The 25898-nt window shown below is 38.2% G+C and overlaps 1 protein-coding gene across 3 annotated transcripts in view; it reads left to right on the top strand.

Moving 5' to 3' along the window:
• The window catches only part of WASHC3 (WASH complex subunit 3), a 56335-nt gene that overhangs the window by 13699 nt on the left and 16738 nt on the right, over positions 1-25898 (top strand). Inside the window, exon 5 of one of the 3 annotated variants that reach the window (XM_016190322.2) lies at positions 690-797. The exons of 1 other annotated variant lie outside the window; for it this stretch is intronic. In XM_016190322.2, the coding sequence (XP_016045808.1) occupies positions 690-797 (108 nt within the window). Of the gene's footprint in view, positions 1-686; positions 798-25898 lie in introns of all 3 variants that reach the window. One more of the 3 variants, XM_007527929.3, reaches the window with a different exon arrangement.

The raw sequence follows: 25898 nt of genomic DNA, 5'->3' as shown, positions 1-25898 counted from the left end.
TGCTTGGGATTAAATCTGGGACTTTCAGAGTCTCAGATATGAGAGTCCTTTGCATAACCATTATGCTATCTTCCTTGCCCTTCCCCAGTATTCTTCATTCCAATAAACAGTCTTTTATCCTGTCTATTCTGGAGAATGTTATCACTAGTTAGTCCCATCAGTAAAACCAGAAAATATGTTGGTTCCTCAACATAGTCTCTAGGCATTGCTAAGATGTTATAATAGCCATGTCAACTTAGAGTAGAATTATTTAATAAATGAGGCATTCAGTTGCATATTTTATGTGTACCTAGAAAACCGGCTAACTGTCCTTAAGTGTTGAGCAACTAGTAGTTTCATAAACTTTATTAATAGTTCTAATAAAATATATCCACCTGTAATTTATGTTTTATGCTAGCTCTCTAAGAATAAGTAAAAAAGAATTCTGATATTTTAATGCCAAAATATATTTTCATTTTAAGGAACAATATATTGTTGAGATTGATTGTAATTTCTCCTGAAATCATATTATTAGTAAATATTAAGAAGTGTATATCCCACAATAAATTACTGGTATTCAAATTTAGAAATATGATTTCTATAGTATGAATTGCATTGGAATTATAAAAAATAAACAGCCCTTTTAAGTAGCATGATGGACCCCTTTTGTGAATTGTCTAAAGATTTACACGCAATACTCTCTACAGCAGAACAGTTTACAAGACTCTGGACCACAGGAAAGTGAAGTAGCAGCAGAAAATATCTTAACTGTAGCCAAGGATCCAAGATATGCCAGATATCTCAAAATGGTTCAAGTGGTAAGCTAATTTGGTCTGTCTTCTCTATCGAGCAGCCTCCTTTGAAATTCTTAACTCTGGAGATTTCATTGTCATTTTTTCAATCTGAGAAAACTGCTAAGCCAAGTGACTAAATTTTCTACTCTTCCACTTATTTCCTATTTTTAATTAAAAAAAAATAACAAGAAATCAAATCTTTTAAATGACAACTGATCTCACATTTTCAAGTAGCATAGTTCAATATAAATTTGTATAGGCTTTTTTCCCCTTTATATAAAGTTGTCATTGCAAACCTTGAGAATTATCAATAAAGGAATGCAACTGTATTATTCACGTGGTAAGTTATATGGCTTTAGCACTATTTCCATGTCCTGGGGTAAATGATGTTTTTGTGCTTTTTTATTTTGAATTTCATCTTCAGTGATTAAGTTCGTAGAAAAGAACTTGGTCATATAAAGTAGTACTTTTAACATGATTTCAGAATTCTCTCTTTTTGTTTTTTATTTTATTTTATTTATTCGGTTGTTTGATAGAGACAGTGAAATTGAGAGGGAAAGTTGGGAGAAAGAGACCTACAGCACTGCCTCACTGTTGAAGAAGCTTTTCCCCTGCAGGTGGAAGCTGTGGCCTTGAACCCAGGGCCTTTTACATTGTAACATATGCACTCAACCAAGTGCACCACCACCTAGCCAATTCTCTTTTTTTTCTAAGAGATACAACATGATACCAGAAATAATTTCTGATTTCTGTAACAGCAGATATTTTCATCTCATTAGTAAATCATATAACAAGGATTAAAGAAATTAGGGCTCCATCATTTTTCTGTTAGTTAAAAAAAAAATAAAAATGCATTCTGTTTTTAGTCAGAGGAATTCCTAATATGGAGTAAGATCAAATTTTTTTATTAGTGACTTAATGATGATTGACAAAATTGTGGGATTAAAAGGGGTACAGGTCCCACCACTGGAGTTCCATCTCCCACCCCCTCCATTGGAAAGTTCCCTTTTCTTCATCCCTCTGCGAGTATTAACCAAAGATCTTTATATGGGGAGCAGAAGGTGGGATGTCTGGCTTCTATAATTATTTCTTCGCTGTGCATGGGCATTGGCAGGTCGATTCATACCCCCAGCATGTTATAATAGCACTTCTGTGGATCAACAAGTACACTCTACCTAGATTCAAGCCTCCAGTGCACTAAAGAAAGCTTCTGTGCTGTAGTGTCTTTCCTTCCTCTTTCTGCCTGAAAAAGCCAGACTGGAGCAACAAAACCTCACAGAAATAAAGAAAGAAAGACAGAAGAGCAGTTCTGTTTTGCTATTTGAGAATTACCAACAAAATAACTTAAAAAAAAAAAAGCTATCTGACACCCAGGAAAAACAGATTGACTCATTTGAAAGCTATAGTGGTGATAAGGGGAAAAGAAATTCTACTAATGTTTCCTAGCTGTCAGAAGTGGATATGTCACTTTCAGAATTCTTCATTGACGTCAAAACTCTGGACACTAGGCTTTAGAAAAACCATAAACCAGATGAAAAAAATATAAAGATGGAAAGTGAGACATGATGAAAAACACAAAGTTCTTTAATAAAAAGAAATCAGAACTAGGTTGATTGTGAAATGTGATAAATTTAAAGCTACAATCCTCCACTGATCATCTTGATCCATGAATAAATATATCTGTGAACAAGCTCTTAATTTAGGGTCTTTGTCTCAGTTTTTCTCTCTTCGTGAAACATTTTCCCCCAGATATCTTTATGATTTGTTTCTTTTTTCAAATAATTGCTAGAGGGACCAGGCAGTGGCACACCTGGTTAAGTGCACACATTACAGTGGGAAGGACCTGGGTTCAAGCACCTGGTCCCCACCTGCAGGGTGAAAGCTTCACGAGTGGTGAAGCAGGGCTGCAGATGTCTGTCTCTTTCCCTATCTCCCCTGCCCTCTTAGTTTCTCTCTGTCTTATCTAATAAGTAAATAAATAAATATTAAAAATATATTCTATCAAATAATTACTAGACTATTGCCTTCTCTTTGGCCCCCATTGCTTTTACTGCCCCTTCTACGTGTGTATTTTACAACTTTGTATCTCTCCTGCTACTAGAATATACTTTCCAGAGGGCAGGGGATTTTTTTTCCCCTGGGGTGGGGGGGAAGGTTAGGCAGAGGATTTTTGTATACTGTACTAGTCCTCACTCCTTAAACAAAGTCTATTGCATGGTGATTCACCAATATATATATACTGGTTTTTTTTTTTTTTTTTGGATGCTTTCTTTCTCTACACCATTTTTCCCATTCCCTAGGTTTTGGTGGTAGATTGTTCACCCTATTATGGTGGATTTCAGACTTAGGAGCTTTGTCAAAATGCAAATTCTAGGTTCCCTTACTACTAAATTAGAATCTTTGCAGTGGTATTTGATGCTCGAATATATGTGTTTTAAAATAAATAACATATTTTTACTTTTTATTTATAAAAAGGAAAGATTGACAAAAACATAGGATAAGAGGGATACAACTTCACACAATTCCCACCACCAGAACTCTGTCTCCCATCCCCTCCCCTGATAGCCTTCCTATTCTTTAACCTTCTGTGAGTATGGACCCAAGGTCATTGTGTGATGTAGAAGGTAGAAGGTCTGGCTTCTGTAATTGCTTCCCCGCTGAACATGGGCCTTGAATGGTCAATCCATACTCCGAGCATGCTTCTCTCTTTCCCTAGTAGGGAAGGGCTCTGGGGAAGCGGAGCTCTAGGACACATTGTTGGGGTTGTCTGTCCAGGGAAATCTGGTCAGCATCATGCTAGCATCTGGAACCTGGTGGTTGACAAGAGTGTTCACATACAAAGCCAAACAAATTGTTGACCAGTCATGGACCTAAGAGCTGGAATAGTGCAGATGAAGAGCTGCGTGGTCCTCCATTTTGTAGATAGCTTAGCCTAAAATCTGTTATGCCAGTGGATCCAAGTTATTGTCTGGGGAGATGATGTCATGGCTGGAAAAAGGACCAGAAAGCTAGATCAGGGAAGAGAGTAACTCCCTAATATGGGAAAGGGGTATAAATATTGTTGATGGTAAACCCCATGGATTTGATGTGATCAGGGGGCCATATTCAGCTTAGGAGCCTATGTGACCTTTGCATCCCTGTAGATCTGAGCTCACATTCTGTGGTCATGAGTAGGAACATTCCAATCTGCCCCAATATTGACCCAACTTCCTCAGGTGTAGGATAGAGCATGTTGTTCATCTTCTGTTTGGAGGATGGAACATTCTCTACTGTTGTTGATCCAAGTTGAGGACAAGGTCCGAAGGGGGCCCATAAAGGGGTCTATTTTGTTATTCCTGATAGAAATGATCCGGAATAATGGAGAGAGGGATTTATTCGAGTTCTAGGCCCATCAAGTCGGTTTGGGGATCTCAGGACTCCCCAGTTAGGGCCCCAGCTGAAGGGGTTGCCTGATAGTGACTAAAGAGTCATCGTTAAAGTATGCACATCTCTTGCCCTTATTCAGCTTTTGCAGTCCTTGCTTTGATGAGGTTTGCTTTGGAGTGAGTGAGAGAACTGTAATAGGAAATTGGTGAGGAGGGTATCTAAGTCTTAAGTAGACACTTTTTCATTATGAACATTATACTGACTCACTGCAGACTAATTTATAGATATTTGTGAACATATGTTCTTATCTTACGGGACCTAGGCTATATCTAGGTTTTGGTACATTGTTAGGAAGTGAACCTCCTGGAATGGAATTAGAGAATACCATGAAAGGAAAGGTCTCACCCGAGTAATAAGGGTGACAGGTTGGCATTCCATGCCTGAGGCCTCTGGACACAGTCTGAAGTGAAGCATTCTGAGGTGGTACTCATTGCATTGATTAGGTTGGGATTGGCGGATGCAATATGATTTGGTATAACTTGAGAGAAGCATGCAGGAAACTGAGCCCCACCCCAGAGGTTCCAGGACTGGGGTAAATATAGGGTCTATAGAGGAAGTGGTAGGTTCCTGCTGTCTTACAGTTTAAGAAGACAATAGATAGTTATTGCTATAATCACATTATTTGGCAATTGTGTTAACTTTGAAAAATCCCTTTGTTAGGATTTGCTGTATCATACATACCATCACCATATTTTATGTCCTTTGACGCTATTTGTATATAGCTATACCACCGGTTGCTTCTGCTCTCCCTGGACTAAGCTTTTTTTTTTAATTTTTTTTTTATTTAAGGAAGGATTAATTAACAAAACCATAGGGTAGGAGGGGTACAACTCCACACAATTCCCACCACCCAATCTCCATATCCCACCCCCTCCCCTGATAGCTTTCCCATTCTCTATCCCTCTGGGAGCATGGACCCAGGGTCATTGAGGGTTGCAGAAGGTAGAAGGTCTGGCTTCTGTAATTGCTTCCCCGCTGAACGGGAAAGTGGGCCCTATCCAAGTAGGGCACCAAAGTAAAAACCCTGTGGTGAGGGGTAGACATGCAGCTTCCTGGGCCAGTGGGGGGTGGGAGTGGGTGGGAGGGATGGGTCACAGTCTTTTGGTGGTGGGAATGGTGTTTATGTACACTCCTAGCAAAATGTAGACATATAAATCACTAGTTAATTAATATGAGAGGGGGAAAATCAATTGTATGTCTCAAAGTTTTTCAAAACACAAACTGAATCTTTTTAATATATAGGCTGGACTAAGCTTTTAACAGAGTCAAGGTATCAAAGATTCATCCTATGTATTAAAAAGTCTCAGTCTGTGCTTTAAAAAGTTTGAGACAGTTTTTCCCCCTCTCATATTAATTAAATAGTGATTTATATGACTACAAATTAATAGGAGTGTACATAAACACCATTCCCACTACCAAAAGACTGTGTCCCATCCCATCCCCCTTCCTTCCCCCTTTGCCCCATGAAGCTGTACATCCACCCTCACCCTCAACCCAGGGTTTTTACTTTGGTGACCTACTACAAATTTAGTCAGATCCTGCTTTGAGTTTCCCTTTCTATTATTCTTTTTCAAGTTCTGTTTTGATTTCTTTGTGAGTGGAGCATTTAGGTTTTATAGTTCTTCTTTGTTCAGTTTTGGAAGGGCATATGATTCTAGGGACTCTTCCTTTTCCAGAGTCTCTACCTTGGTGGCATATAGTTCTTCATAAGTTTCATCTGATTTTCTGGATTTCTGAGGTGTCAGTTGTGATATCTCCTCTATCGTTTACAATTCTATTTATTTGAGTCTTCTCTCTCTCTCTCTCTCTTTTTTTTTTTTTTTAGTGAGTCTGGCTAGGGTTTTGTCAATCTTGTTTAATTTTTCAAACAACATTTGGCTTCATTGATCTTTTGTATGGTTTCGATATTGTTTATTTCTGCTCTAGTTTTAGTGATTTCTGTCCTTCTGGTTGTATAAGGGTTCCTTTGTTCCTCTTCCTCTAAGTCTTTAAGGTGTGCAGTAAGGTTGTTTATTTGAGCTTTTTCTTGTTCTTTAATATGTGATTGGATGGCTATGAGTATCCCTCTCAGTACTGCTTTCAGCTTGTCCCAAATATTTTGATAGCTTGTGTCTTCATTTTCATTTGTTTCCAAGAACATTTGAATTTCTTGCTTGAGTGACTCTCTCAACCAGTGGGTATTAAGCATTATGTTGTTGAGTTTCCACATTCTGTGAATTTTAGTAATTTTCTGTTTGTTGTTAAATGTTAGCTTTACTCCACTGTGGTCTGAGAAGATACTTGGGATGATTACAATGCTCTTGAATTTGTGGATGCTGTCTTTGTAGCCTAACATGTGGTCTATCCTTGAGTATGTGCTGTGTGGATTTGAAAAGAATGCATATTCCAGTTTTTTGGGCTGAAGAACTCTGAAAATGTCCAGGTAGTCTAGTTTGTCCATCTCTTCATTTAATTCTCTTATTTCTTGTTGATTCTCTGCTTTGTTGATCTAAGTGTGAGAGTGGGGTGTTAAAGTCTCCCACTATTATTGTATTACTACTGATGTATTTCTGTAGTTCTTTCAGTAGGTGTTTGATATATTTAGATGGTCCCTCATTGGGTGCATAGATGTTAATAATTGTTAAATCTTCTTGGTTGATTGATCCTCTAATAATTATGTAATGGCCTTGCCTATCTTTTATTACTGTACTTAATTTAAAGTCTATTGTGTGAGAGATGAGAATGGCTGTTCCTGCCCTTTTTGTGTGGCCCATTAGCCTGTAGGATAGTTTTCCATCCTTTCACTTTAAGTCTGTGTTTGTCTTGTTGGGTAAGATGTGATTCTTGCAAGCAGTATATGGTTGGGTTGTGTTTTCTGATCCATCCTCCCACTCTGTGTCTTTTGATGGGTGACTTTAAGCCATTGACATTTATTGATATTATGAATTTAATGAATTATAGTGCCATTATTCAGCATTTTTTATTTTTATTTTTATTATGGTGATGTTCTTGTTTCTAAGAGGTCTTTTAGTACCTCTTTCAGGGCAGGCTTGGTGATGGTTGCTTCCTTTAACTGTTGTCTGTCTGAGAAGGTTTTGATCCCTCCATCTAGTTTCAATTGAAAGTATAGCAGGATATATTATCTTTGATTGAAACTCTTTTTCATTCAGGGCTCGATAGATATCTTGCCATTATCTTCTGGCTTTTAGAGTTTGAGTGGAGAAGTCTGCTGATAATCTTATGGGTTTTCCCTTTACGTGACTTTTGCAGCCTTTAGGATCTTTTCTTTATCCTTACTTCTTTTCATTGTAACTATGATGTGTCTTAGTGTCTTCAGGTCTTGGTTGATTCTGTTTGGGACTCTCTAGACCTCTTGAATCTGAGTGTCCTTTCTGTTTGTTGTTTAGGTCTGGGAAGTTTTCTTTTATTATTTCCTCTAGAATGTTTCCTTCCCCTTCCTCTGGCAGGCCAATTATACAAATGTTACTTCTTTTGAGATCATCCAATATGTCTCTGTTGTTGTTTGCAGTATCTCTCAATCTGTTTTTGAGCTCTTTTACCTCTTTCTTAGTTTTCTGTAGCTCATCCTCTGTTTGGCTAATTCTGTTTTCAGCTTCTCATAGTCTGCTTTTGCTTCTCTAAGCTTTTTTCTTCAGTTCAGTTATAGTATTAGCTTGTTTTGCTAATTGACCTTTTAGTTCAGCTATATCAGCTTTCAGTTCTCTAATTACCTTGAGGCAGCTAGTATTTTCCTTGAGAGTCTCGTCTGTTGTTTCCCTAATTAGATAGCCCTTTCCTCCATAGTTGTCTTCATTTCTGTGATTATTAGGTTTACTATTGCTTGCATACTTTTCTTATCTATGGTTACTTCTGACTGATTTGGAGTTTCTTCTGGGCTTGACTCATTGTGGTAGCAGTTTATTTGCTCTTGATTTAACCATTTTTTTTATTGATGTGCATATTTTTTTAAAGATTTTATTATTTATTCATGAGAAATGATAGGAGAGAGAGAAAGAACCAGACATCAGTCTGGTACATGTGCTTCTGGGGATTGAACTAAGGACCTCATGCTTCAGAGTCCAAAGCCTTATTTACTGCTCCACCTCCCAGACTACACTATTGATGTATTTTTTATTTTACTGTTCTGTCATTCTGTTTTGAGTAGAAGCCATGCTATACTAAATACCTTTATAACAAATGCAGTCACCAACCTCAGAAATTACAATAGTAACTGAAGCAAGTATTGATACAGTTTAACCAATACCAGCTAGCCAAACAACACCTCCAATTCAACAGAAAATAGCAACCAAATCCAAAAGAAAGAGAAAGGAAAAAAGGAAAAAAAAAAAAAAAGCAAGAATAGGCACTTATGCAAATCTACTGTCCACTGTAAATTTTAGGGATGCCAAGAGGAGAAAGGGAAGTAGAGAAGATAGACACACACATAGAGTCCACTCTGAGTCAGATTTCTTCCCCAAAATAATTCACAAATGAGTATCAGTGAATTCAGAAAGCAAAAGAAGGAGGAAGGAAGAAGACAAGAACAAGAAAAAAAAAAAGCAGTGAAAGGAAAGTTCTTTTTTTTGTTTGTTTTTGAATTAGCTAGGAGGAGGGAAAAAGGGGAGAGTGGAGGGAAGAGGTAGAGTGAAACAATGGATAGGACACCCAGTCACCTAGCAAAATTAACAGTTAATTTTGGTCAACCTGAAGAAGGAGGGGGGAAAAGGGACATGCGTATATATAATAGTAATAATAGAATAGAGGAAAAAAACCCTAACAGTCAGTCTGCAGCTTGGACGGCTCCGGCCTAAGAAGGCTTGTGGATAAGAAGGCTTGGCTCAGGCAGCCTGGGCAAAGAACCTCCTGGTAGTCTTTCCCAGGAAGGGGTCAGCTATTTTGTCACTCAAATAGAGCTCCAGCCACTTAGAAAACAGGAGAAGGAAATTAAAAAGGAAAAGGATTGGAATGACACTCCTGGTGGGCCAGGAATCTTGGTAAAGAAAATAGCTCAGCAGGAAGCCTGATAGGAGTGGCTGTCCAGCCCTTTGGGTCTGGGTATGGGGTGGCAGGGAAGGGTGAGCTTTAGAAATAATCAAAAGATTTTCATTCTTTTTCTTTGTTTTCTATCCCAATAGTGAGCTATAGGCCCCTCCTTGGTGTCATACTTAGGACCCCTTATTCACCGTCCTGCTGACGGCCCAGTATCCTACCCTATCCAGCAAATCCTAGGTCACAAGCCGCTGCTTGTTGGAGCTCACACCAGCAGCTGCCTCCAAGTCACCATGTTGGTTCTTGTAAAATAAGTAACTTCTAATTAAGAATTGTTTAAAAACATTTTTAAAATTTTTATATATTTATTTATTTTCCCTTTTGTTGCCCTTGTTTTTTATTGTTGTTGTAGTTATTATTGTTGTTACTGATGTCATCGCTGTTGGATAGAACAGAGAGAAGTGGAGAGTGGCGGGGAAGACAGAGAGGGGGAGAGAAGATACACACCTACAGACCTGCTTCACCGCCTGTGAAGCGACCCCCCTGCAGGTGGGAATCCTGATGCTCAAAACGGGATCCTTATGCCAGTCCTTGTGCTTCGTGCACATGCGCTTAACCCACTGCACTATCTCCCGACTGCCTGTTTAAAAACATTTTACACTACTGTAACAAAAAAAATTGTGTTTGAAAAAAATAGTTGTTTTAATTATTTGAGTCTGATAGCACTGAGCTTCACTTTTTTGCTTGATGTCACCAAGTATGAGCAGGAATTCAATTTATTCTGCCCTCAAGCTTCCTTTTGTAATTTTATTTTATTTGTTATTTTTTATATATTTATTTTCCCTTTTGTTGCCCTTGTTTTTTGTTGTTGTGGTTATTATTGTTGTTGTCATTGTTAGATAAGATAGAGAGAAATGGAGAGGAGAGGGGAAGACTCAGAGGGGGAGAGAAAGATAGACACCTGCAGACGTGCTTCACCCCTTGTGATTTCAGAGATGCCCCTGCAGGTGGGGAGCCCGGGGCTCAAACCGGAATCCTTCAGCTGGTCCTTGCGCTTAACCGGCTGCGCTACTGCCCGACTCCCTATTTATTATTATTATTTTTTATTTTTTAAATTTTTTTAATTAATTTTTTATTTAAGAAAGGATTAATGAACAAAACCATAAGGTAGGAGGAGTACAACTCCACACAGTTCCCACCACCCAATCTCCATAACCCACCCCCTCCCATGATAGCTTTCCCATTCTCTAGCCCTCTGGGAGCATGAACCCAGGGTCATTGAGGGTTGCAGAAGGTAGAAGGTCTGGCTTCTGTATTTGCTTCGCCGCTGAACATGGGCATTGACTGGTCGGTCCATACTCCCAGTCTGTCTCTCTCTTTCCCTAGTAAGGTGTGTCTCTGGGGAAGCTGAGCTCCAGGACACATTGGTGGGGTCTTCAATCGAGGGAGCCTGGCCAGCATCCTGGTGGCATCTGGAACCTGGTGATTGAAAAGAGAGTTAACATACGAAGCCAAACAAATTGTTGAGCAATCATTGTTGATCCCAAGCTTGGAATAGTGGAGAGGAAGTGTTAGGGAGGTACTCACTGCAAACTCTAGTGTACTTCTGCTTTCAGGTATATATTTTGCAGTAGTTTATGGATACGTGTGAACATAAGCTCTCTCTCACAGAAACTGGTGTATATCTAGGTTATGGTGTTTATGTACACTCCTAGAAAAATGTAGACATATAAATCAGTAGTTAATTAATATGAGAGGGGGAAAATCAGTTGTATGTCTCAAAGTTTCTCAAAACACAAACTGAATCTTTTTAATATATAGGCTGTGTATTTGATATGCGGACTCTCTCAAAAGCCTAGACCAAGTGGATTAGAAGCATCCAATAGCACAGCTATATACAAGATACTTGGTACTGTACAGCAAACAATAACAAAAGGACTTTTCAGAGTTAACCCAATTACCAAATAATGTGATGATAACATTAACTATCGATTGTCTTTTTGAACCCTAAGACAGCAGGAAACTCACATCTCCACTATAGAGCCCCTTCTTCCCCCAGTCCTGGAACCCTTGGATAGGGCCCACTTTCCCGTATGCGTCTCCCAATCCATACCAAATAATATTGCATCCACCGATCACAGCCTAACCAACGCAACCATTGCCACCTCAACATGCTTCACCTCAGACTGTGTCCAGAGACTTCACGTGTGGAATGACAACCCTTCAGCTTCATTACTCGGGTGAGACCTTTCCTTTTATAGTACACTCTAATTTCATCTCAGGTGGTTCACTTTCTAACAAAGTCCTATTTATTATTTTTTAACAAAGCACTGCTCAGTTCTGGCTAGGGATTGAACCTGGGACCTTTGGTGCCTCAGGCATGAAAGTCTTTTTGCATAACCATTGTGTTTTCCTCAGCCCAATTTTTCTCTTTTGAACCCAGGTTTCTTGGTTTTGTTTCTTGGTTTCTCTTCTGCTTTTTCTACTAATGTTTCTTTTTCCTAAAGATTTCCAGGATTTTAAAAGTGTTGTTAATGTTACCTCCTTTTCAAACACGTAAAGATGAAAATCCTTCTGCTATTATCAGATGCATCAATCAGTCTTTTATCTGCTTTTAATTACCCTCTTTGTGGTACACATATGCGTCTTGATCATTAAAACTTGAGTTTTTGTTCTTTCCTTCTTCTTAGGGTTAGGGTGATAATTTTCAAGAAGGGAAGAAACAATGTATTTACACTGCCATCCAAAAACTGGAGGTTATGCAAGTTAAATTCAGTTTTATTGTTTTTAGTTTGTTGTGCCAACCTGTATCCGAGAATCTTATTACTCAATTTTTGTTTCCTATTTCTCCCTGTCCTACATTCAGTCTTTAAACAAAACCACAAAGTCTCTCCGATATAAGGTCCATTTTTTTCTACCTCAGAATCTAAATTCTCCTTCTCTTTATTACTATATATCCAAATTCTATTCATTTTACATGTTCCTATGATTACTTGTACTAAATCCTTCAAGCTTCTAACTTATAAACATAAGGCTATACATAATACTTCTCTTGTTTCACATTTCTAGCCACTTTGTCTACATCTCCTTTGGAACTTGCTTACTTAGTATCCTGTTCATATGTACTTTTTTTTTTTTTGGCCTCCAGGGTTATTGCTGGGGCTCGGTGCCTGCACTACAAATCCACTGCTCCTGGGGCCATTTTTTTTTTCCCTTTTGTTGCCCTTTTTTTTTTTTAAATCACTGTTGTGGTTATTATTATTGTTGTCATTGATGATGTTGTTGAATAGGACTGAGAGAAATGGAGAAAAAAGGGGAAGACAGAGGGGGAGAAAGATAGACACCTACAGACCTGCTTCACCACTTGTGAAGTGACACACACACACACACACACACACACACATCTCTCACCCCCCCCCCCACCTCCCCACAGGTAGGGAGCCTGGGGCTCAAACTGGGATCCTTAAACCTTACTCCGGTCCTTGTGCTTGACACCATGTGCGCCTAACCCACTGCACTACTGCCTGACACCCCCCCCCATATGTACATTTTTATCACCCTGTTTTCTGAGCTATCTCTCAAGCCCTGATTTGAAGTGTTTTTGTTTTATTTTTTTATTTCTTTATTAGGGTATTTTGGTTTACAGTCAACAGTAAAATGCAATAGTTTGTACATGCATGACATTTCCCAGTTTTCACATAACAATACAACCCCCACTCGGTCCTCTGGTTTGAAGTGTCTAAGAATCAAATCGAGGATGGTTCTTCTTCTATGTTAACATGAATCTGCCAGTCATTAGTATTTGGAATAAGAATGTGAAGTTATCTATAAATTTGCCATTTTTCTTGCCTTCCTATGTATGACATGAATGGCTGAGCAAATGTTCAAGCACAATTGTAGACTACATGCCCAGGATTGCCTACCTGAGTTTTTAACTTTACTAATGAGAAAGAGGAGAGAGAGAGAACTGGAGTATCACTCTGTCATATATGATGCCAGGAGTTGAACTCAGGACTTTATTCTTATGAGTCTGAGCTTGATTTATTGCACCACCTTCAGGGCCACATGTTCCTATCTACTTTATTGTTCAAACATTAGTATGACATACTTAAATCAGTTCTCCTCATTGCCTCCTCCATCAATAGAATGATAAAATTTTTAGCAAGGTAACAGTTTATCAGATGCTGTGATCTGAGAAAAATTAAATAGGTCATGTGCCCAGTGTGTCTTCATTTTTCCTTGCATTTATTTACAGCATGTTTTAGAATACCTCTTCTAAGTCAAAATACCAAAAGAAGATATCCTCCATCTGATAAAACAGTTGTTACTTCCTTTTTGCTTCACTTAGGGCTTCCTTTAGCCCATGATCAAGAGTTCACATATATGTGTATACACGTACAGGTAGTTTTTGCCTTCCATTGCAAAACTTTGTGAGAAATTTCTTTCAAATGCCAGTTCCCATTTATTGATTTTATACCAACTCCATGTTAGTGATTTTCTGTTTCTTCCATTGTGTTTTCTCCCCTGGCATGATCATTGTTGATCATAGTCTTCTGGTTTTAACTGGGGAAAATTCTTAGCCATTTTTTTTTTTCCTGTTAAATGTTGTTTGGTCTTATACCTATGGCTCTAGCTAAGAATAATCTCTGGTTCTCCTGACCTGTTTAGCACTTTTTCCAGGAGTTTAATTATTCCAGTGTCATAAATCATTACCCAAAACATTGTTCTTTTGTACCTTCTACCACTGACTGTGATTCCTATATCCATATCTTTACAAAACTATGGCTTTAACTCAAGCAAATAACATTACCAGCCTGCTTTAGAAAAATACAGAAATCAAGTCATTAGGGAACCATTTCCATTTCAGTCACTGATTTAGTAAGATTATGATTACAGATTCTCTTGTTTACCCACTACTCAAAATTTAGTTTCATTTCATAATGTAGAAAAAGAAAATAATATTAGCATAGCTAATCAAATATGTAGTTCTTTGTATTCATTCCAATCCTTAGTTTATCACTCATTGTACACATTGCTGTGTTAATCAAAGGTGAGCTTTGAAACCTACAGTTTGGGAACTTAGGGAATGAATTAACTTCTTGCAAGATTCCAAAAAACAACCATTTCTATACTCTCAAAATGGAGTTAACAGTGCCACAATTTCTCCTATCTCCTAAAGTTAGGATATGGGCCAAGGAAATAGCTCAACTGGAAGATTGTAGAATTTACATGCCCAAGGCTTCCAGTTCAATCTCTGGTGTTACATGGACCACTGGCATTCTGGTCTCTCTCTCTCTCTCTCTCTTTCTCTGCCTCATGTGAAATTCTCTTGTATATAATAAATAAAATAAATATTTTAAGATAGTAATAGGATATATATATTTTTGGTAACCCAACTAATAGTACTTCTTTTTGATCCATTTTATTATTTGTGATTAATAGTGGGATGCTTTCATTTTTAATTTCTTCTATCTTGTCATTTAAATATGAGTTGTTTTTGAATTCTGTATTTGCAAATCTGCCACTCATTAAAATGTATTGGTAGTCTCTACCACAAATATGAGTTGCTATCCCATATTCTGAGTCTGTTATCTATAATCCCACCTATATTGAGTTCCTTATTCTTTTCTAAAAAGTGATAGTCTTCCATTCAGCATCTCAACTATTTACTAGGCCCTGAAACCTTTTGTAATACTTTCTGCTAGGTCCTTCCTAAATTATTGTTTAGAGCCATTTTAATCTCTCAGTAAGACAGAGAGAAGACAATTTTGAGCATTTCCCTCTTCTACACTAGTATAAAAACTTGAATTTGCTGACCACCCGTGTAGTGATCATTTACTTCACATTGCAAGGCATAGAAAGCTCTGAAAATGAAGAATACAGAAGTGTTTGTTTGTTTGTTTGTTTTCCTTTAATTTTCTGGGTATCAGGAAGAACCACAGTCTTTTTTTGGCTTACCTCCTAAGCTGCTCAGAAAACTTCCTCTTCCCGGAAGCTTGCTATTTCTTAGGACAGACTGCTACTGTATTTTCCTTGCTAAACTTCTCACATGACTATAAGTCTATTTGAAAGCCTAGGTAATGTGCACTGCTTAATTAATATAAACGCCTTTGAACAGAAGCCAATAGATTCTTTTACAAGTCACAAGTACCAGTTCACAGAGAAATTAACAGTTTACTTTGTGATCTCCATACCTCTTTCTATCACTTCTATATTAGTACTCTGTGTGAAAAATAAGAATGATTATAATTCCAAAAAGCTAGTTATTTCTCTGTGAGACAGTTGGGTTACCTATGAGTACATCCAGATCTTTATCCTTTCTATCTAGCATGCAGCATAGTATGTAGTTTCTTAGCTTCATCAAAAATTGTGTTCGGGTCATATCCAGGTCATGTCACATCTCATGACCTTGGTTACCTCACATGTAAAGTGAGATTTAGCATTCTCTCTAGATTTATAATCTATTAATTGATCCCTGATTTAGATCTTATTATTAATGAATGTTCCTGGAACACCTGCTGGCATTTTCTGTTTTTTTTTCTTTTAAGCAACTTTTACACAAGCTTTTTCAGTGACTAATACTGCTGTGTTCCAAATGTAGCAGATAATTGATTCTGATTTAATGTTTGTTGTCATAATAGTGCTGCACAGCCTTTACTAAATTACATATTGCTTTTATAACTTAACTGGAATTGTGTACATAGATCACTTTTCCAACAATTCTCTTCTCCACCCCCCCCTTTTTTTTTTAACTGGAAGGCCTTGGTGAATCCTTTGCCAGTAATAAATTGTGCATTGGGAAAGTCCGACTTCCACATTAAGAAACTAATGACTTGTGTTTTTTGAAACCATTTTTGCCAAAACAGTCTCCTCGGGCATTTGGACTTTTTTAAAGTCCTATTTTCTTTGGCTGGTTTCAAATGTGAATTGAAAAATCTTCTCGGTTCTGGTAGTTCTGATGCATCTGTTGCCAATAGTGGATATTGGCCTGGAGAAATGTGACTTCCATTACCTAAAGACAAAGACTCTATAGCTGATTACTAAGGATATGCATCAAGAAGTTACAGACCTTAAACCTGATGGAAGTTAGCAAGTATGGAATAGAAGGCTCTTAATATGAAGTAAATTTTTTGTAAGAGAAATTAAAACTTGTTTGGGGTAAGATCCTAGTGACCTTCTTCCTCTTCCTCTTCTCCTCCTCCTCCTCCTCCTCCTTCTTTCTTTTCCTTCTTCTCCTCTTCCTTCTTCTTTTTTTTTTTTTTATTTTGCCTCCAGGGTTATCACTGGGGCTCGGTGCCTGCACCATGAATCCACTGCTCCAGGAGGCATCTTTTTTCCATTGTTGTTGATGTTGGATAGGACAGAAAGAAATGGAGAGAGGAGGGGGAGACAGAGTGGAGAGAGAAAGATGAACACCGACAGACCTGCTTCACCCTTGCAAAGTGACCCCCCTGCAGGGAGCCAGAGGCTTGAACTGGGATCCTTACTCCAGTCCTTGCACTCTGTACTCTGTACGCTTAACCCACTGTGCTATGGTCTAGAGAGGATCAGAGTAGATTCCTCCCCACTGATAAACAGTATAGTCAAAGTAGGAACACCTGGTCCATATATATAGTCATGGCTATGGAAATCACTAATATATTATTTTATTTCCCACTGTTTTATTTTAATATATACATCTTATAACAGCAGTATGTTCTGTGACCTTTATAATACCTAAGGTTTACTAGTTAAAATTGAAATGAGTATTTTTTTAATACATAAAGATTTGGGAGAAACAAGTATTGTGGCCTCACAGTGTTTATTGAAGAGAAAAGCTCCCATTTACAAATGATTAACTTCCCACACATAAGAAATATAGATGAAGAATGATGCAAATTAAATTAGTATGCTTAATTAATTTATCCAACTTTGAAAATTGAAATGAGGAGATATTTAATCTATCCTAGCAGCTAAGTGGCCTGCCAAGAGTATTTTCAAGCTACACTTGAAAGAAGAAATCAAAACTTAGCAGAGCTAGGAGTGGGGACTTTTGAGTTGGGAAAATGGAATTCAGGTGACCATACTTAATCCACCTTTGTCTATATTCTATCTTATTATGAAATGCAAGAAGGATTGAGTAGAGATTGACCCTAAAGCTAGAAATTTACAAAAGTCAGCTACTAATTGGAAGCCACAAGGTATCTAAACTCTGCCATGGCCTGGGTCTCTGGAGAACCTAGAATCAGTAAACTTTTCACTGTATTTTGTCAAAGAGCTACCAAGAATACTTATTCTCTGTTAGGGATCAGTGAACTAGCATCTAAGGAAACTACATGTGAACAATTACTCTTGATATTTTGACTAGTTATAATTTGTCAATATTTTGGCTGCCTTTTGAACTTGTTCTACTTTGCCTTGCAAGTTTGTGAGCTTAAAAATCAGTTGACCTGCCAATGCCCATGTTCAGTGGGAAAGCAATTACAGAAAGCACCCTATAATCACCCTGGGTCCATACTCCCAAAGAGATAAAGAATAGGGAAGTTTTCAAGGGAGGGGATTGGATATGGAGTTCTGGGAGTGGGAACTGTGTGAAATGTACTCCTCTTATCCTGTAGTCTTGTCAGTATTCCCATTTTATAAATAAAAATTAAAATTAAAAAAAGTCAGTCATACTGTGTATAAGTTTAATGTTGAAAAGTATAGGGCAGGGATAGATAGCATAATGGTTATGCAAAGAGGCTCATATGCCTCTAAAGTCCCAAGTTCAACCCCCCAAATCATCAGCCAGAGCTGAGCAGTGCTCTGGTACAGGGCAAAAAAAAAAAGGTGCTATTGCTCTTCTGCTTACCACGAATCCACTGCTCCTTGAGGCTATTTTTTCTCTTTTGTTGCCCTTGTTGTTTATCATTGTTGTGGTTATTATTGTTGTTGTTTGTCATTGCTGTCATTGTTGTTGGATAGGACAGAGAGAAATGGAGAGAGGAGGGGAAGGCAGACCTGCTTCATCATTTGCAAAGCGACCCCCCTACAGGTGGGGCCAGGGGCTTGAACCAGGATCCTAGCACCCATCCTTGCACTTCTGGACATGTAGGCTTAACTTGCTATGCTACCACCTGCCCCCCAGTAACAGTATTTTTCTTTTCTTTCTTTTTTCTTTTTTTTTTTTTTTTTGCCTCCAGAGTTATTGCTGGGACTTGGTGCCTGCACCACCAATCCATTGTTCCTGGAGGCCAGTTTTTACCCTTTTGTTGCCCTTGTTGTTTAATGTTGTTGTGGTTATTGTTGTTGTTGTTGTTAATGTCATTGCTGTTGAATAGGAGAGAGAAATGGAGAGGGGAGGGGAAGACAGGAGGAGAAAAAGATAGACACCTGCAGACCTGCTTCACCACTTGTGAATCGATCCCCCTGCAGGTGGGGGGTTGGGGGCTGGAACCGGGATCCTTAAGCAGGTCCTTGCGCTTTGCATCATGTGCACTTAACCCACTGCGCTACCACCCAACCCCCCAGTATTTTTAAAAGAAATAAAGAAGACTCAAAAATAATGAATATGATCGAGAATGAAATGAAAAAAACTAACTGCACAATCTGAAGGTATCTACGTGATATATTTTAATGCTTCAACTAAAAAACTTCAGTCCTATGTATAACATACTAAATCTTGCATAGTATAATGCAGTTTTCCTCACTTTCCTTTTAAAAACTTATTTATTTAAATGAAAAAGAGATACATAGAGAAAGATACACCTTGAAGTAGTAAATTCCAAAAAGATTACTACACAATTCAAAAAATTTCAGCAAATACATCTCAAAAAAAACAAACACCAACTTCAGTGTAATGTGGTATGGCAAAGCTATGCTATAGCTTAAGTGTGCATACTGGAGTTCTAGCATTAGTTATCAAAGCAAGTCTTTAATTTACAGGTGATATTTTTCATTGTAATAGAGGGAGAAATGTGGGCTTTCAGAAACAAGTTATTTTCAAATCTACAAATACTTGAGTAGCTACAAAATACATAGAAACCTCTATGCATTTTGTTTTCTCATTAACACCTAATATTTATCATATTATGAGAATAACCAGGAGAAAAATCAAGCACATGAGAAAATTGATGCAGCTCTATTTTGAACCAACAGCAGACTCCCTAATTTTTAAAAAATGTCTTTAAAATGTTTTTTGTAATAGGCATTTAGGCTAACTTTTGTTCTATGTCTAAAAGACACCAGCAGGACTGCTAACATGTTTATTTTACAACTAAGGTAATAGTAACTGCTGTACCTACTTTCTAGTGCCTATTTACTTCTGGCATCATCTCACTTTTTAAAAAAAATTTTAAAAAAATATTTACCCTTTTTGTTGCCCTTGTCTTTTATTGTAGTTATTATTATTGTTGTTATTGATGCCATCGTTGTTAGGACAGAGAGAAATGGAGGAGGGAAAGACAGAGAGGGGGAGAGAAAGGTAGACACCTACAGACCTGCTTCACTGCTTGTGAAGTGACACCCTTACAGGTGGGGAGTCGGGGGCTCGAACCCGAATCCTTATGCCAGTCCTTGTGCTTCGCACCACATGAGCTTAACCCGCTGCACTACTGCCCGACTCCCATCTCACTTGTTTTAACGTATTTGTTGCCTCATCTGTAAAGATTTGCTGTGGATAATCAAGAAGAAATACATTCACACTGGGAAACTGATATCTTGAGAAAAGCATTGAAAAAGGAAATAAATTATAGTTAGTCCTATAGAGACCTTTTATAGCACTAGTTAAGCTTTGTGTGGGGCAATGAACATAGTAACCACTATACTGTAGAAAATGGATTTGTGAATCTCTTTTTTGCCCATACATTTAGGTCCAAATTAGCATCTCTTGGTGGCAACGGTTTAAGACTTAAGATCAGGCTCTAACATTTTCTAAATCTATGTGGCCATTTAAAAATAAAGCTTGGGGAGCTGGGTGGTATCACAGTGGGTTAAGCACACATGCACGAAGCACAAGGACAGGCGTAAGGATCCGGGTTCGAGCCCCTGGCTCCCCACCTACAGGGGAGTCGCTTCACAGGCGGTGAAGCAGGGATGCAGGTGTCTGTCTGTCTCTACCCCTCTCTGTCTTCCCCTCCTCTCTCCATTTCTCTCTGTCGTATCTAACAATGACGACATCAGTAACAACAACAATAACTACAACAACAATAAAAAACAACAAGGGCAACAAAAGAGAAAATAAGTCAGTAAATATAAAAAACTTTTTTAAAAAAGAAGTAAAGTTTGAGGGGTGGTGGGGGGCGAGCGGTAGTACAGCAGGTTAAGCACACATGGCACGCTCCCCACCTACAGCGGATCACTTCACAAGCATTGAAGCAGGTCTCCAAGTGTCTATCTTTCTTTCCCCCCTCAATTTTCCCCTCCTTTCTTGATTTCTCTTTGTCCTATCCAGCAACAACAGTAGTAGTAACAATAATAACAACAAGGGCAGCAAAATGGGGAAAATGGCCTCCAGGAGCAGTGGATTCATAGTGCAGGCACCAAGCCCCAGCAATAACCTTGGAGCCTAAATAAATAAATAAAGCCAGCAAGCAAACTTCAAGGCTAGATGGTGGTGCATCTGATTGAGTGCACATATGCAAACACCCACCTTCAAGTTCCCACCTTCAGGGGAAAAGCTTCACAAGGGGGAAGCTTCACAATCAGTGAAGCAGGACTGCAGGTGTCTGTCTATCTCCCTTTCCATTTCCCCCTTCCCTCTCAATTTCTCTCTGACTTTATCCAAAATAAATAAAAATAATTTTAAAAAATAAATATAACCTCCCTGTTTTTGATAGACACATTCATTTTACTTATTCTCTGCTACCATAAGAGATTCTTTAGTTAATGCTTGTATCCTTTCACAGAAAGCTTTCAGGAGAATCAGTCATTGAACATATGTCTACTTTGATGTTATAGTTCAGTAGACATTTTTGATATAGAATATTTCACCTGATAATTTTTTTATTATCTTTATTTATTTATTGGATAGAGACAGCCAGAAATTGAGAGGTCAGGGGGTGATAGGGAGAGAGACAGAGAGACACCTGCTGCACTGTGTCACCACTTATGAAGCTGTCCCCGTACAGGTGGAGACCAGGGGCTTGAACCTGGGTCCTTGTGCATTGTAGTGTGTGTGTGCTCAACCAGGTGCGCCACCACCCAGCCCCTCATCTGATAATTTGATCCTAAATATAATGTTCTGAAGTAATAATATTCATAAAAAGAGGCCAGCTGGTGACACACCTGCTTAAGTTCACACACTATATTGTGCAAGGACACAGGTTCAAGCCCCTGGTCCCCACCTGCAGGGAGAAAGCTTCACTAGTGGTGAAGTAGGGCTGTAGGTGTTTCTGTCTCTTTCCCTCTCTATCTCCCCTTTCCTTCTCAATTTCTCTCTGTCTCTATCTAATAAGAATAAATAAATAGGGATTCAGGCGGTAGCACAGTGGGTTAAGCGCATGTGGTGCAAAGCGCAAGGACCGGCGTAAGGATCCTGGTTCAAGCCCCCGGCTCCCCACCTGCAGGGGAGTCGCTTCACAGGCGGTGAAGCAGGTCTGCAGGTGTCTGTCTTTCTCTCCCCCTCTCTGTCTTCCCCTCCTCTCTCCATTTCTCTCTGTCCTAACAATGACATCAATAACAACAACAATAACTACAACAACAATAAAAAAGACAACAAGGGCAACAAAAGGGGAAATAAATAAATAAAATTAAATTTAAAAAAATAATAAATAAATAATTATATCCAAAAAGAATAATAGATACTTTAAGGACAGCATTATTGAAAATTAAAAGGCAGAGAAATGTTGAATTTATTTCACTAAATTAAAACTAATTAAAAAGAGCCAGACTTGGGGGACTCGTCATTTTCTAACTCACAACGTCTTTTTGACTCCTTTGCAGGGAAAATAATACTTCCTATATACCAGTTCAATGGACCTTTTTTCTTTATTGTTGATCTAGTTGGGAAAATTCTTAGTAAACTTCATATTTTTTCACCTTTAATAACTGAATTGTTATACATTTTCATAAACTGAGAGGAAAAATTCTAAAATATTATGAAGAACATTTTTTGTTATTAAAAAAGTTACTTTCTCTACCAATAAATTTAGTAGACCATCTTTCTTTCACATAATTACAAATAAATGTAAATGTTATTGGTACAATAAACCTCCAAATAGTTTTTGTGATATAGGAAGCTAGTTAACTGTTAGTGTTGCCTTCATAATTTCATTACTGTGGCTTCTTTACACACTTTCTCCAGTGACGCAAATACAGACGTGATTTTTTGGAGCATCAGACTTATGGCTGCCTTTTCTCTTCTTCATTACTTATGTTGGACAAGCTGCCATTATCAGTTGCCAAAAATAATCCCACAGTTCAGTAGACTTCAGTTTTGAGGTCTCTCGTGTCTTCCTTAGACCACCAGTAGTTTATCTCTTGGAGATCAGAAATTGGACACTTTTCCTGGTACTTAACAAACCAGACTCTGCTCTTTAACTTCTAGAGGAGAATATAACAGAACGACAAGTTTTCTAAGTAACATCACTGGAAACATAGCAGCAAATACCCTTGGAATGCATCCTTTAGAGCACATAGCAAGCACTTTTTGCATTAAGCTTTATAAGATTCATATCAAGATGATGATAATAGCAACGTCTCTCATAGGTGAAGATAATATATTTTTTATGTATTTCCTTCATTTAGATCCATAAGAAAAAATTACCAAAGAATTCATCAAGTTGTATTCTTGTACTATACCTAGCTTCAAGAAATTGGGAATATAAATTTGGAACTTACAGATTCAGATTTCTGTTATCTTTAAACTATACCCAAGTCCATGACACTAATGTTAAAATAGAGAGTTTATCTAATCCCGTCAACTTCCCTGACCTCTATTCTGTACTGTCCACTACCTCCTTGTACCCTCACTCCATACACATGTTCTTTGCTATAGTTTTTTAAATTTTTTTATTTATAAAAAGGAAACATTGACAAAACCATACGATAAGAGGGGTACAACTTCACACAGTTCCCACCACCAGACCTCCATATCCCATCCTCTCCCCTGATAGCTTTCCTATTCTTTACCCCTCTGGGAGTATGGACCCAAGATCATTGTGGGATGCAGAAGGTTAAAGGTCTTGCTTCTGTAATTGCATGGGCATTGTAATTGAACATGGGCGACAGGTCGATCCATACTCCCAACCTGTCTCTCTCTTTCCCTAGTGGGGAAGGCCTCTGGCGAAGTGGAGCTCTAAGGCACATTGGTGGGGTTGTCTGTCCAAGAAAGTCTGGTCACATCCTGCTAGCATCTGGAACCTGGTGGCTGAAAAGAGAGTTAACATACAAAGCCAAACAAATTGTTGACCAATCATGGACCTAAAGGTTGGAATAGTGCAGATGAAGTGTTGGGGAGGTCCTCCATTTTGTAGATAGCTAGTAGGCATATTTTAATTATATTTCAAAGGGCCTGTAGCTATACTAGTGTTGTTTGTTTGTTTGTTTTTATTTTTGTCTGAGCCTGAAATCTGATATGCAGGTGGATCCAAGTTATTGTCTGGGGAGATGATGTCATGGCTGCAAAAAGGACCAGAAAGCTGGCTCAGGGAAGAGAGTAGCTCCCTAATATGGGAGAGGGGTATAAATATTGTTTACTGTAAACTCCATGGATTTGATGTGATCTGGGGCTGATAATTAGCTTAGGAGCCTGTGTGACCTCTGCATCCTCTAGATCTGAGCTCACATTCTGTGGTCATGAGTAGGAACGTTCCAAGCTGCCCCAGTATCGACCCATCTTCCTCAGATGTAGCAGAGTATGTTGTCCATTCTGACTTCAGAAGATGGAACATTCTCTACCATTGTTGATCCATCTTTGCTATATTTTATGAAATGTTTTGTTTCAACCTCATTTCTTGGCTCTGTAACTTGTTTGTATAACCTTTTCCAGTGATATCCTGTGGATTATGCTAAAATATAATAAATTACATAATTGAATTTGTAGAAATACTTTATATCATTAAACCAGTTAATAGAAACTGAGAAAATGAGTATGCTGTTTCCTCTTTGTCCTATTTCTCCTTAGTAATTCATTGACTTTTCATAAAATATTTCAACCTGCTACATTTAGTAGTTGAATGATAACTTAAGTTGCCAGGTAAAATCACCAGCTTTGTTATTCAGGTAGTCAGCTTTCTCCTATTAACATTAAATACATTTTATTAAGTAATTTTATTTAATTTTTTTTGTTTGTTTGTTTAGAAGGCAGGTCCTCTAAACCTCATAGAGTGAGGACTTTACTATGCATGAGACCCTAGGGTTTGAGCCCCAGTACCACCTAAGAATACCATGGACAGCAAGTGTGTGTGTGTTGAGAGGGGGTGCTCCCTGGATGGTGGAGCAGTGCTGTGGTGTCTCTCATTCTCTTTATCTTTTCCTCTTTCTAAATAAAACAATGGAGGAAGGAGGAAGCACTGCTAAGCTCTATGTTTACATATTTGTAAGACCACAAGTTCATTCCCCAAGCACTATATAAAAAAGAAAAGTCTTTTTCTCAAGTGTTAGTTTCAGGTTATTTTTGAATGGTGCTGGTTTTAATCTTACTTACCCTGATTGGAAAGTCTGTTTACATTGGATGTCCTTAGTCAAATATCTGCTTACCCCCATCCCTGCTGTCTTCCATTCATCCTTAAAAGTCATAAGCTTTTTTAAATTTTTTTTTTATATTTTTTTAATTGGGTAAAGGCAGACAGAAATTCCTTTTTTTATTATTTATTTATTTTCCCTTTTGTTTCCCTTGTTGTTTTTAGGTCATAAACTTTTATCTTTCATCTTTTTTTGTCTTCCAAACCTAACATATTTCATTTTGCATAATACCTTAATACCTGAAGTAGCAATATTACTTTCCTTTGTTTTCTCTGAGTGTCCTATGATAATAAGTTCGGGGGGGGGGAACTTCTGCATTTCCAACTTTATAGCAAGCTGTGGAGGATTTGAAACTTTTTTCCTTATAATCAAATGGCATCTTAAGATTCTTTCTATAAATGTCTTTTGTGGAAAAAATAAGAATTAAAATCATAATACATTTGGGATTAAAAATTAAAAACTATAGTTAATAATGATCTAAGCCTAAATTGGCAAAATTTGTAAGATTTTTAAAAATTTTTATTATTATTTATTTATTTTCCCTTTTGTTGCCCTTGCTTTATTGTTATTGTAGTTATTATTGTTGTTGATGATGTCGTCTTTGTTGCATAGGACAGAGAGAAATGGAGAGAAGAGGGGAAGACGGGGGGGGGGGGAGGACAGACTCCTGCATCCCTGCTTCACCACCTGTGAAGCAACTCCCTCAAACTGGGACCCTTAAACTGTCCTTGCGCTTGACACCACGTGCTCTTAACCCACTGCGCTACCACCCGACCCCCAATTTGTAAGAGATTTTAAATTTATTTGTAAAAAGGAAAGACTGGCAAAACCATAACAACTCCACACAATTCCCACCACCAGAACTTCATATCCCATCCGCTACCCAATAGCATTCCTATTCTTTAACCCTCTGGGAGTATGGACCCAGGGTCATTATGATGCAGAAGGTGGAAGGTCTGGCTTCTGTAATTGCTTCCCTGCTGAACATTGCTTCCCTATTGACAGTTCAATCCATACTTCCAGCCTGTCTGTCTCTTTCCCTAGTGGGGTAGGGCTCTGGGGAGGTGGGGCCCTCCAGGACACATTGTT

This window comes from Erinaceus europaeus, chromosome 7 (genome assembly GCF_950295315.1).
Source record: "Erinaceus europaeus chromosome 7, mEriEur2.1, whole genome shotgun sequence".
In the NCBI taxonomy this organism is placed as follows: Eukaryota; Metazoa; Chordata; class Mammalia; order Eulipotyphla; family Erinaceidae; genus Erinaceus; species Erinaceus europaeus.
This window is presented reverse-complemented; position numbering and strand designations above follow the sequence as displayed.